The 12,600-nt window shown below is 40.9% G+C and overlaps 1 protein-coding gene across 3 annotated transcripts in view; it reads left to right on the top strand.

Annotated features, from left to right (window-relative positions):
• ptprz1b (protein tyrosine phosphatase receptor type Z1b) overlaps positions 1 to 12,600 on the top strand; it is a 79,347-nt gene that overhangs the window by 35,344 nt on the left and 31,403 nt on the right. For all 3 annotated transcript variants that reach the window (XM_075472079.1, XM_075472078.1, XM_075472080.1), the window contains exon 3: positions 9,669 to 9,848. In XM_075472079.1, coding sequence (XP_075328194.1) covers positions 9,669 to 9,848 — 180 coding nt within the window. The remainder of the gene's footprint in view (positions 1 to 9,668; positions 9,849 to 12,600) is intronic.

Genomic DNA, 12,600 nt, shown 5'->3' with positions numbered 1-12,600 from the left:
ACTGTAGTTTGCTCTTTGTTCTCCACAGTATCTCCAGCAATTTGTCCCTGTTTGCGTTCGGCTACATTTCTCCGGTGTAATGAAAAATCTCTGTTGTATTTTCCATGCAAATTCATTCCAATATCTTGATTGTGTAATTTTTATATTTCCTTTTAGTGAATCTGACCAGTTTTCCATTGTGATGTCAACATTTAATTCCTCTTCCCATTTTTGTTTTACTTCCATTTTAACACTGATAAGTTTTTGTAATATTTTATATATTTTTGAAAGCTTACCGTTGCCTGTGAATCTATTATCCCCTAAATATTGGATTAATTCAATTTTCTATTTCTTCTGGTGGGTGTTCCTTAAAGAAATGGTTCGGCCTAAAATGATAATTTGAGCATCACATGGTCATGCCACATAATTTATATGGGTGATGAGCCTTTCTCCGAAAGACCGCGGCATTCCGAAGTTGGCTATTTTGAAGTGTTTTGTTAGAAACGCAGCCAATGCAACTGTACGGGGCCAATTTGGAAAATATAAGAAATCGGTTGTTTTTCTGCGATAAACAAGCTCAAAGGCGCTACATACTTCAGCTGTGTCATAACAAAGGCCTCGTCAAGCAAACCGAGGCACAGAGAAGTTCATCGGACCACACAGCCTTTCACTGGCTTGTGTTTTTTGAGGCATCACCGGTAGTTCCAACTCCTGCTTCAAGTTATCAAAGGGAGGCTGAGATGCAAATCTGGAAGAAGACGACCATAATTTTTTCGAAGACGAGCCATTTGCGTTTGAAGGCCAACCATACTTGTTTGAGCCCGAATATACAGACGCGGAGTTGCGGGAACGGGAGGAACAACAGGTTTTAACAATACTAGTTCTGTTAGGTGCATCATAAGTTCTGTTCCTGTGTCTGGAGGATAATACACATTGAGGATGGAGAGATCTGTTCCTTCAATCTTACCCACAATTAGAACATATCTACCTTCTTTATCAACCACACAGTTTTCCATTTCAAAGCCAACATGCTGTTTAATTATTACCGCTACACCTCTTTGACGTGAGTTGTATGAGCTGAAGTAAATTTGACTTTTAGTTTTAATTTTAAGTTTTTGGTGTTCTTGTTTTTAAGCATGTGGGTTTCTTGTAAACAAATTATATCGCCATTGTCTTTCTCCATCTGTAAGAGAATTTTTTCTCTCTTTATTTGATTGTTCAGCCCATTCACATTTAGGGATATTATGTTTATTTCACTCATTTAAAAATACATAGATTGCTCCTTTGTGTTGTTTGTTGATCTTTAGTGTTTTTAAAGTCCTGATATGATCATATGTGAGAGCAACTACCTTTACCTTGGTGTGGTGGGTCAAAGTGTATGAGATACTAAGAGGGCTAACCAAAAAGAGGTAGAGTAATACAAGGGGGTGAAAAAGGTGAGTGAAGAGAAAAAAAGAAAAGTAAAGAAAAATACCCTTACAGTGAAGAACTATACAAACAGACAAAATGAAACACATGTAATAGACAAAGACAAAAGAAGTAGACGTGGACTCACATAAAGCGATCTGGTTCCATCTGTACCCCCTCAATGAAGGGTGGTAACTCGTGGTGAGTGATGTTGTGGATATCCTTAGGATCTGGGTGTTTGCCAATGGTATCAGCAAACTCATTCCCAATTATGTCAGCTTGTTTGATACAAATGCATCTCATGGCTAGAAATAACTTCACGGTCAAGGGAAACCTCAGCGGTCAGCCTTGTCAGTGCAGATGTCCGGGTTTTTAGTTCGATTTGCTGGGTTTTATTCAACCTTCGGATAAACAGTGAATCAGCTTAGAGAACCAATCCTCAGGTGTTTCATATTTTAACACTCTGGATTCTTTTTGAAGTCTAGATCGAGCTCTCAAGATCGATGATGAGCATATGGGGGCTTTCTAGCTTTTTGAACGGTCTGACAGGTCGGATTGTCAGACGAGGTGGTTGCTGATGTGTGTGTGTGTGTGTGTGACAGACCATCATTATAAGAGATCTCTCTGAATGAGGGATGTGTGTGTGTGTGTGTGTGTGTGTGTAGTCCTTTCTCTCTCATTCATAATAGATTCATTTAGTAGCTTAGATCTTGTCAGCTTCAGAAATACTCCTTTGTGTCAGTCTGTCAGTGTCGGTGCATATATGAACATGAATGCATTTATCACTGATTCTGCTGAATACAAATGAGTCAAGTCTCCTCTTGCACAAAGATACTATTCTTATTTCCCAGCTCAAGTGTCTGCTGTGTTTTTTATCAAAGAGTGCTGAGGCTAACTGAGATGCTAATCCAAACACATTGCAGCCAATACAACCTCATGTCAGAACATGAAATTGCTTAGATATTACAGAGATGCAGCTTAAGGTTAGATTTGTCAACACATCAATGTTTTACGTCTCCAAATGTGTCCCTACATGATGACGTCCACTTTCAACATCTTGCTGGTGTTCATTTGACCAAAAACCCTTACAAGGAACATCTTTATGTTTCTATGTTACACAACACGTGCCTGGAGAGTTGCAAATATTTACACAATTACAGCTTTAATATGGATAGATGTGATACCTGGCCTGTCACCTTGATGTTGCTTGACAAAAGTGGGGTTGTACGTACGCGAAGTTGGTGTCTGACCTGCAGTAGACAGCCGTTAAAGCTCAAAGATTATCGATGCCAGAGCCAAACTAACCACTGCTCAGCAGAGGGACAACAGAAGAACACACTTTTGCCATCTAAAACAGCCCTTAACAATTAAATAACAGTTCAAGCAAACAGTATATTGTGGAGTTACTATATTTTTTCCTTGTCACTACATGTTCTTAATTGAGGAGCATTTGTGCAAAAAGACACAACACATGTTGTCTTTGATGGCTAATATTTGCTTCTCTATTTTCCCTTTTCTGAGCAGTGGTAAGCTTGGCTCATCAGAAATCCTCCCCGATTCTCCAAACTGAGAGTGCTCTGAGTGCTGTCTACTGTACGTAAAGCAGTACAGCACACACCTGATGAAAGTGATAGAGTTCGATGGTATCTTTGAATGTGGCTTAATAACAGTAGTCTTGCATCGGACAGTGAGACATGTTCAAAGACTTCCATTGTATAGAATTTTCGAGAAAGTTTTTGTTGGACTAATATAATAATTAGCCAGCCCCCCCCCCCCCCAGCCAGGCTTTATTTTATTATTTATATTCAAGTTAATATATTTTGTACATTATCAGTATAACCTCAATTTACTGAACAGTAAATCCATGACAGACAGACAATAATACAGCCTCAAAAGCACCATTGTGGGTTAAAGAAAACCAGCATCCACTTTTTCCACTTAAATATTTAAACCATATTCAGCCATTTCTGCCAGCAGTGATGCAAACAGGAGCAGACAGTCCCCCAAAGAAGTCAAGCCCTACATTATTCAATTTAATAATCCTGCCTGTTTTCCGAGCAGTTGGCTCTCTTAGCAGTGCAGAACCTTTTCACAGAATGACGTCAGCTCTGGGAATGTGTATACTGTCCAAGGAAATCAATTGGTAAAACAACTACTAATCCCTTCTTTTTCTGCACCTAACCTTTTTCTTCACCACCTTCTCACCTTACCCTCTTTGCCCTCTTTCCTTGCTGGATCTTTTCTCCTGTTTGTTCTCGATACACTCTCATCTCCTCTTGTTTTGCCTCTCCTCCCCTGAGAGGCAAGGGCAGAACTGATATGATCGGGATGTCGAGGATGAAAAGAGCAACCCCAGCAGTATCGGGTGTAAATGGTTGCCGTCTTGACCATTTTCACACCTGACTGCTCTTGTAGGTGCAGCAGAGCTCAAAAGTGTCTTCAGGTAGTTTCTTAACATCCTTACTTTACTTTACTTTACTTTTTTTTTCCCTGTCATTCGTGGTGCTCCAGTTTTACTTGAAGATAAATAAAGGAGGTAGAAATTGTTGTTCTGTTGGCCCAACACTGTCTCAGCTTTCCTGTGTATGAAGGAAACTCGGCTTTAAAAGTCTCCAACATGGATTTAACAACACTGGCAGCATCATCAGATGGAGAAATGTCATTTCTATACTTAATTACATCTACATTTTACTCCCTGAATGAAGAGACAAGTGTTTACGGATTCAAACAAACACTGTGGTCTTCAGTCAAATCCAAGTCTAGCCTCAGAAGCATCATTTTTTCATTCCTTTCTACAGCCTGTCAGCTTCTTGTTGCCATGGTAGCATTATGTTAGAGGAGTTGCTTAGTGTGCGTGTGTGTGTCAGTTTGTTATGATGCTAATAGATAAAACTGCGTGGGTGAGATGTGGCTGACCGCTTACACCCTCCTGATATTTCACCTCCTCACACAGACGCACACTGGAACATTTATGCAGAATGCAAACCAATATGGAAATATGTTGTGAATTGTGGCTTCGTCCCACAAAGGGTAAAAGGGCAAATTTTGGGAAATATTAGTAGATTAACATTGTTTAACCAGGAGAATAAACCAGGAGAAATTGCTTGTCCCTCTCTATAGCCTCGTTTCCACTTTACAGTCCGGTACGGGTCGGTTCAGAACGGTTCGCTTATTTCAGTGTTTCCACTACCACGAAAGCGTATCGGTCCCATGGTACCCGTTACCATTTTTGTAACCCTTCTGCTTGGGGAACCTAGCACACAGGACCGGTTCCAGGCTCTGCTCTGCATTGTTGGTGAGGAGGCTGGGCAGCCGGAGCTCGATGGCGCTGTGCGAAACGAAAAAGTTTTCCAGCTGATTGCCGCAAAAATGGCAGAGAGTGGTTTCAACCGGACCGCGAGCCGGTGTCGCATTAAGCTGAAGAAGCTTGGAGGTGGTTCGAAATTATAGATGCTATTTACGCTTCGGCACGCACTCCGCCCACCCCTGAGGGTCCCCTTTGTACAGTGGGAACGCAAAGCGACCCGACCCGTACCGTACCGATACGAAGTGACCCGAACCGTACTGACAGTGGAAACGGGGCTTATGTCCCCTTAAGTGTTCAAAATACAACTTCTAACACCTTAATCAAAAAATATGTCTGTAAGACGTTTACAATGTTGCCTTTTGGTTCCCACCACAAAGTTCTCTGTTGGATGTAAGTGGGACTTTATTAACATCTGTAACAAGTTGTCTTTTTTTGTCAAAATGAAAGAATTTTGCAGTATCAGGTTGTAAAAAGATAAATTCATATATGTGTGCGTATGATAATGGTCTGTTTAATTGATCAGTGAGTTATTTATTTGACTTTAGTGTAGGAGAACAGGGTCGATCCCTGCACAGACTCTCTGAGGGTTGGCTATATAATGTCCTTTTAATGTTCCAGTTTTGAATGTCTTACAAATAAACACCCCTCTATCTAAAAGGAAACCCTCCACAGCAATATATGGTGGACCTTTAGTGGTTGTTTTTGTTTGCTATGTTCTTGACTTGTGCAAAGCTTAACTCCAGATTCCCTCTAGTGTTTGAAAAAAAATGAAACTGTTAGCGACTTAACCAAACAATACACTAAATTGTTTGTTTGATATGTCCAATAAACCAAACTGTAAAATCCTACATGACTGCAGTGATAATCCAGAGCAAACTCACACACTTATTTTTCTATCTTTGTGATGATTCACTATCGGCATATTGCATAAGGCTGAATCTAATTCTAACTCTAACACTAAAACCAAGTTTTGACCGTCAAAAGTCATTTTAAACACACAAGAGTAGTTGTCTCCTTGATTTTGGACCTTATTAATATAGAAAAACAAGTACACATACACACGAATGTAAGGCCAATAACTGTTAAGTCATGTGTTATCGGTTACAGTTAAGCCATCTGCTCTGACCTCATTTGATTCATTGTCTTTACTGTATACTATAAAGAGCAAAGACAAGCCTATTCACTCGTTCTTTTGTGATAGAAGCGTCTAGTTATGCAACTGCATCATTCAGCCCTGTCAACTCTTACATCGTATCTTTGCTTTTTTATTTTGGTGTGTGATGGTTTAAGTCCAAATTCAACCTCCTTCTTATAAAAATGCGGCATAAAATTGGACAGTGTGACAGAAAAATCCTTAACACCAAGGTAAAACTCTAATTGCTTAAATTAATATTTGTCCTGTAGTTCACAATGATTTTGATGATTGAGCACAGAACACGAGGATATCTTTTTTCATGTTCTAATAACGTGTAATCATGTTGCTGACTGGTGTAGTGTCGTCATATGGTGTAAATATAGCCCCACAGCAAGAGGGTTCCCGGTTCCATTCCCTGGCTGGGGCCTTTCTGTGTGGAGTTTGCATGTTCTCGCTGTGTATGCGTGGGTTCTCTACGGATACTCCGGCTTCCTCCCACCATCCAAAAACATGCATGTTAGTTTAATTGTTGACTCTAAATTGTCTCTAGGAGTGTGTGAATGGTTGTTTGTCTCTAGCCCCTTTCACACTGCGACCCGCTATCTTAGCGGGTCCAAATTGCACCTTCGACCCGCTTCGAGCAATGTGAACGCTTGGCGTGTCAGGGTGACCCGTGTCGCCTGAAGCCGAGTTCAGGGGGAGTTGCCTAGTGGCAGAGCGTCACACGAAACACATAAAATGCTGGGCGTGTACAATGACGTAGGCACAAGCCATGCGTCGGAGGTAGGGTGAAATACACCTGTCTGCATCAAATTTTTCAAACAAACGATGGCGGGACACCTTGAGAACTCATTTTTGCAATGCAGTTCATGGAGATGTTACTTTACAGTGCGTCTTGCTGCGTGGGAAACCGCGCTCTCCCATCTTTCTCGCCAGCCCTTCCAGCAGAGGTCCATCTTTCAGCGTCCCCGACATGTGGCGGCGGTAAATAACGTCCTCTGCTCGGAGGCTGAGGAGCTCGCGGACCTCCTTGTCTCCCCAGTTGGCCATATTAAAAAATGTCTCCAACTTGATGTAGGCTAAAACAGAGTAAAACTTGTCCTCACCTGTCGCTGTTGTTCTGAATCAGCTGTCCATTCTGTCTTTTAAACTCCTCACGTCACGCCCACGTCCGATCCGCGTCGATTGTGTTCACATCAAACTCGGCTCGGCAAAAAGACTAGGGTCCGACGCGGGTCGAAAGGCGAGTCGAGTTGACGCGGCAGCCCGGGTCGGCAGTGTGAACGCAACAGCGGACACGCTAAATTCGCGAAGTAAACGCGAGTTATTCGGCAGTGTGAAAGGGGCTTCTTTGTGGCCCTGTGATGGACTGGTGACCTTTCCAAAGTGTACCCTGCCTCTCGGGATAGGCTCAAGCCCCCTCGCAACCCTAAATTTGATTAAGCGGGTATAGAAAATGGATGTTTTTCAGTGTTTTCCTATGTGAGGTTACTTCGAAAATATTAGTCAAAATAATGAATGCAGTTTCCTAAAAACGCCTCGAAGAACTGATTGAAGTAGATCCAGTAAATTAGATCAGCTGTTTATGCAAAAACAAGAAAAGTTTATTCATGCATAACAGTAACAGCAGTTCAGGATGTATACGGATTGCTCGCACCTGCAGATGAATATTTCACACACACGTGCACGCAGTATTTTTTTCTCTTATAGATGTATGTAGACGAGGGCAAAGAAATCATAAAGCATAAGCATTCAAAGCAGAGAGCAGTGATCAAGCCACTGGATGTAGGTGTAGAATTGACACGGTGTCATGAATAAATTCACACACATCTACATGCGCGTACACACACACACACACACACACACACACACACACACACTGTCTGTTCTTAACTTTTCATGCATGCGCTCATAAATAACCAATTTAGTGACACACAGACTTTTTGAGCTTGTGACATTCAACAGAATGTTCATTCTTAATGAATGTCCTCTGAGCCCAAAAAAACCCTAAGAATGACACTTCTGCTTTTCCTTTAATGTTCTTTGACTGGATTTTCTTTTGGTGGGTGTGTGTGTGTGCTGCATATTTGTCTTTAAGCTATGTTTGTCTGGATGGTGTTCTACTTCTGTTACATTATTCATCTGAAGAGCAGACACACAAACACACCCCCACCAGCAAGGCAGTCAATGAATTTGAATAGATTTCATGTCGCTTTCTTCAAAAAAGGACTGGTTTTTTTCGACTGAAAATAAGGCGTTTTCTGCTAATCTCAGAGTTACCTTAGGCCAGTTTCGTAGAACTATGATCATTGTTTTATTAGGTCGTTTAGTTGAAATGCTGTCCTTGTCAGTGCACAAGCACAGTAGGGCTGAAGCATTGACCAAAGGGTGACCAAAGTATATTACTGAGCAAAAGTCCTGATCTACCCTTCCTTTCTTCAAATTTTATCGACTTTCTTGTGATCTCTTTGAGTTTGTCTTGAACAATGTTGCTTCTGGCTTTCTTGTTAGACCACTTAACACTGACATATGAATCATTAAAGCATAAAAAAGAAGTAGTGTTGTGTTTACACATAAGACAAAGCCAAAAAAGACCTATCGTATTTAAAATGTTATCTTTAAGCACTTTGTTACTAGCGGCTTGTCACAAAGACACATTCAATCCAATTTCTTTGGTTGCATCTGAGTTAATTGTCAAAGATAACACAGCTTTACAGACAGAAAATAGTGCTTTTGCACCTATATGGGCATTCCCAAAGAGCTATTAGCTGAAAACGTAGCATATCTTAGCATGGTGTGCAGCGTGTCCTTACAAAATTGAACAACCTGACGGATGCACCTGGACCTTCAGTTGATCACTCTACTGTTCACTAAAGCCTCATCAGAAATGGTCTCCATGGAAGGGTGGCTGTCAAGAAGCCATTCTTAAGGGGAATGGGGAGAAAAGGCTGAGGTATGCCTAATGACACGAGAAGTGGACTGAAAATCAGTGGCAACGGGTCTTATGGAGGGATGAATCCTCCCCAGATCCAGGACCCCAACGTTATTGAAGCAGTGTGGGATCATCTTGACAGAGAACGGAACAAAAGGCAGCAGACATCCAAAGAAGAGCTTTGGGGTGTCCTGCAAGAAGCCTGGAGAACTATTCCTGAAGACTACCTAAAGAAATGACAAGAAAGCTTGTCTAAGTCAGTTTCAGTCTACACGAATGTAAGACTCTTAAAAATGGTCTTAGTTTAAGAATCAGTTTTAGAATTTTGAATTATAAGGGAATTTCTTTTCAATCCCTTGTTTGCTTCATGTACTTGTCTTGTCTACATGCTTTTGTTAAAATTGGCTTTGTTCTTAGACATTATGAATGAAATAGTCTCTGTACTTTTCCACGATGACCTAAAGTGATCCAGGAATGGGAAGACAAAACAATTAGTCTGGGAAAGCAGGTGCAGATTCACACACACACATTGTTTGGCTGATCCAGAGAATATCACAAAGCAAGTTGAACCTACTCATGTCCAATCATACTCGATCGAGTGTGAGTCCAACCTATGAGGCTATAAATACAAATGATACCCGGAAATCGAGGCTCAGTCTGACGGATTTCCTGCGGGAGCTCTGTTCCACTGAGCCCAGCGCTGATATGCTTGACATGTGACTACCAATAAACACTTTATTTAACTTGAGATTCCTCCAGCTTGTTCTTGAGCTTCCATTGAAATAATCGATCTAACACTTTTATGGCTTTTATGTTTGAAAGAACAGCTGATGTTCCTCATCAGGTGAGTGGAGGAAGCAAAGTTTCCACAGCACTCAGTAACACTGAACCACTCTCTCCATGTACAGGTAGCCTGAACCAGCACAACTGGGGTAAGAAGTTTCCATCCTGTAACGGTGCCAGACAGTCTCCTGTGGACATTGATGAGACGTTCACACAGGTCCGGCTACAGTTCCAGAACTTGCAGCTAGAGGGCTGGCACAAACCGACATCTGAGTCCACCACCATCCACAACAATGGGAAGACTGGTATGTCATCATTGGTCTTACTTTCAAAAACTGTCTATGCATGTGGAGGCACAGAATGTTTCCACAGTCTTTTAGATTTTGTGTCCCAAGTGAAGCTTGTGAAACCTATGGAAGTTTTTCTGTGCCATCCGAGTTTGAATACGAATTTCTAATATTGAATTTTTACAGCATCAAAATCAGACTTTGAATTTGAAAAAAATAAAAATCAATTTCTAAAAACAAAAATCAGTGTAAAAAAATTCAACATCTAAAAAAAAATTCAGTGGAAAAAAATTCAACTTCAAAATATTCAGTGGAAAAAGAACCAGACTCAACATCCGGGTAAACAGGGAGAAGCAATCGATCCCTGTCTCAATTCATCCAACGGCAGCCAATCAAGTTACGCTCCATTGGACAGATCAGCCATGTCCACCAACGCGGGTGATGGTGCTTCGGTGAGTGAGTTTACTTTATTTGCCATTTGTGTTAGTAAAATTGAGTAATAGATATTACTAATATCTATTGAGCTGATTGATTGCTTCTCCCTGTTTGCCCGGATTTTGGGTCTGGTTCTTTTTCCACTGAATTTTTAGATGTTGAATTTTTTTCCACTGATTCTTGTTTTTAGAAATTGACTTTTTTTTTTACACTGTTGGTTTTTCAAATTCAAAGTCAATTTTGATGCAGCAAAAATTCAGTATAAGAAATTCGTATTCAAACTCTGATGGCACAGAGAAACTTCCATAGAATTCACATTGTTGGAATGTCATCTTGCAGGAAGTCGAACCAAAAGCTCACTCGCTTGTGCTGAACTTTTTTTTTTTTTTTTTTTTTTTTCTGTCAGTCCCTGAGAAACACTCCATAAAGCAGGAATCACAGGGGGGGCAGAAACAGTTGGTGTTACTGTAGATTTGATGTACGGTAATGTTTCTGACATTCTGGCACTCTAAAGCATCGTAATCCCCAGCTGTGGAGAGAAGCTTATCTCTTCAGATGCAGCCAAAAAAAAATAAAAAAATAATCCACAACTCAGAGGTTAATGATGGAGAGAGCTGCTTGGATTTAAAGAGGATCGAGTAAAAAAAAAAAAAAAAAAAAAGAGAAAGAGACTATTTAATTGAGAGAAAAGCAACCATAGGGACAATAGCGCTGAGAGATCATGTAGGGACAGAGAGAGGATCAGTGCCGGGAGGCAGGGATGAAACTGAGCAGCAAAGGAGAGATGTATATAGAGAAGGAGGGAGCCGAGGAGGTAGTGATGTGAAGAGACACGTGGAGTGATGTCTGGACTGATAAACAGATGAAAGCTGTCTGAGCTACAGTATCAACCATCTCTCCAATACCGCGTGGGCTGCACGCTTTGTGTGTCCCCATGTGTTTGTGTGTGTGTGCACCCTTATGTTAATGTTCTTAAAATGAATCTTTTTTTTTTTTTTCTGCTCTGAGAAGCCGGAGAGGAAATTGCGTATTGAAACAGATATTGCATCACTGGCTGGATGTAATTAAGAACATCGACTTGCATTGTCTCACAAAACTGAATGTTACACGAAGCTTCAGGAAATTCCTCATCTGATTTTCACGTGTGCCTCCAAGAGGCAGAGTGAAGCAGAGATGACTCGAAGCGCTGTTATTGTGTTGGATTTGCGTCAAAAACAACTGTTTTTAGCTAAATGTGGATGTTAATTTAAAAAAAAAGGCTTGGAGTCTGTAGGCCAGCAGTTGGTTAACAAAACAGACTTAGTTGATCAGAGAAGCTGTAAAACCCTCTAACTACCCCCTGCCCAGCAGACTAACAGGGATTTATTGATTTTATTCCTTTCTTTGTATCATTCGTTAATTGTGAACATGCAGTCTACAGTTAGGTTATCTCTTCACCATGTAAAGTGGCATATTTACTGCTGCTTTAGTACCCTCAGCTCTACAGACTGTACGAATGTGCACATAAAGGACCTCTTTCTAAACTGCACGCAATTTTTCCCCATAAATCCACAACTCACAAGTTACTCTCAGAGCTACATATTGCCTGTGGTCTCCCTCTTTCCAGGAGTTACACATAAAGCCCCCATTTTATATAACAGCTCTGTGAGTAAGTGTGTGTGTGTGTGTGTGTGTGTCAAACAAGAGGCTGGTACAAATCTTTGAGTATTTCAAAGTCTCAGCAACAGCAGGATTCTATAGAGTAAGCATATGCTGCAGCAAAGTGCATTGAAAAGTCTGTATGCTTCTTCAGGCATTTCTAGCATAATTTATTGCAGTTCTAATCTTTACTCATCTTTTAAAGTTTGCAGGATGATAATAGTCTCCTGTGCCTTGAACAAATTTGCCATATCACATTATGTTTTATCACACTGCCAGTGAGAGTGCACTGTTCTATGCTGCTGTCTGCTGGGGGAGTTGCACTACAGACAAAAACTGTCGCCGTTTGTCGCCTGGACAAACTGGTGAAAAAGGCCAGTTCTGTAGTAGGCAGGAGGATAGATTCTCTCAGTGCTGTGGTGGAGCAACGAGTGAGGAGGAAATTATATTCTGTTTAGGAGAAGAATAAACATCCTCTCCACAGCATCCTGACAGGACAGAGGAGCAGCTGCAGTGAGACGCTCATCTCTCTGTGCTGCAGGACTGAGAGGTTCAGGAGGTCCTTTGTCCCCACAGCCATAAGGCTTTTTAACACAGACCGCTGACATGTTTTTCTCAAATTTATTTATTTATTTATCATTATTATAATTTTTTCTAATATACAATCATTGTAAATTTTTTTTTAAAATTTAGCTAC

This window comes from Odontesthes bonariensis, chromosome 8, assembly GCF_027942865.1.
Source record: "Odontesthes bonariensis isolate fOdoBon6 chromosome 8, fOdoBon6.hap1, whole genome shotgun sequence".
NCBI classification, from domain to species: Eukaryota; Metazoa; Chordata; class Actinopteri; order Atheriniformes; family Atherinopsidae; genus Odontesthes; species Odontesthes bonariensis.
Note: the sequence above shows the minus strand (reverse complement) of the source record. Positions and strands in the feature narration are given on the sequence as shown.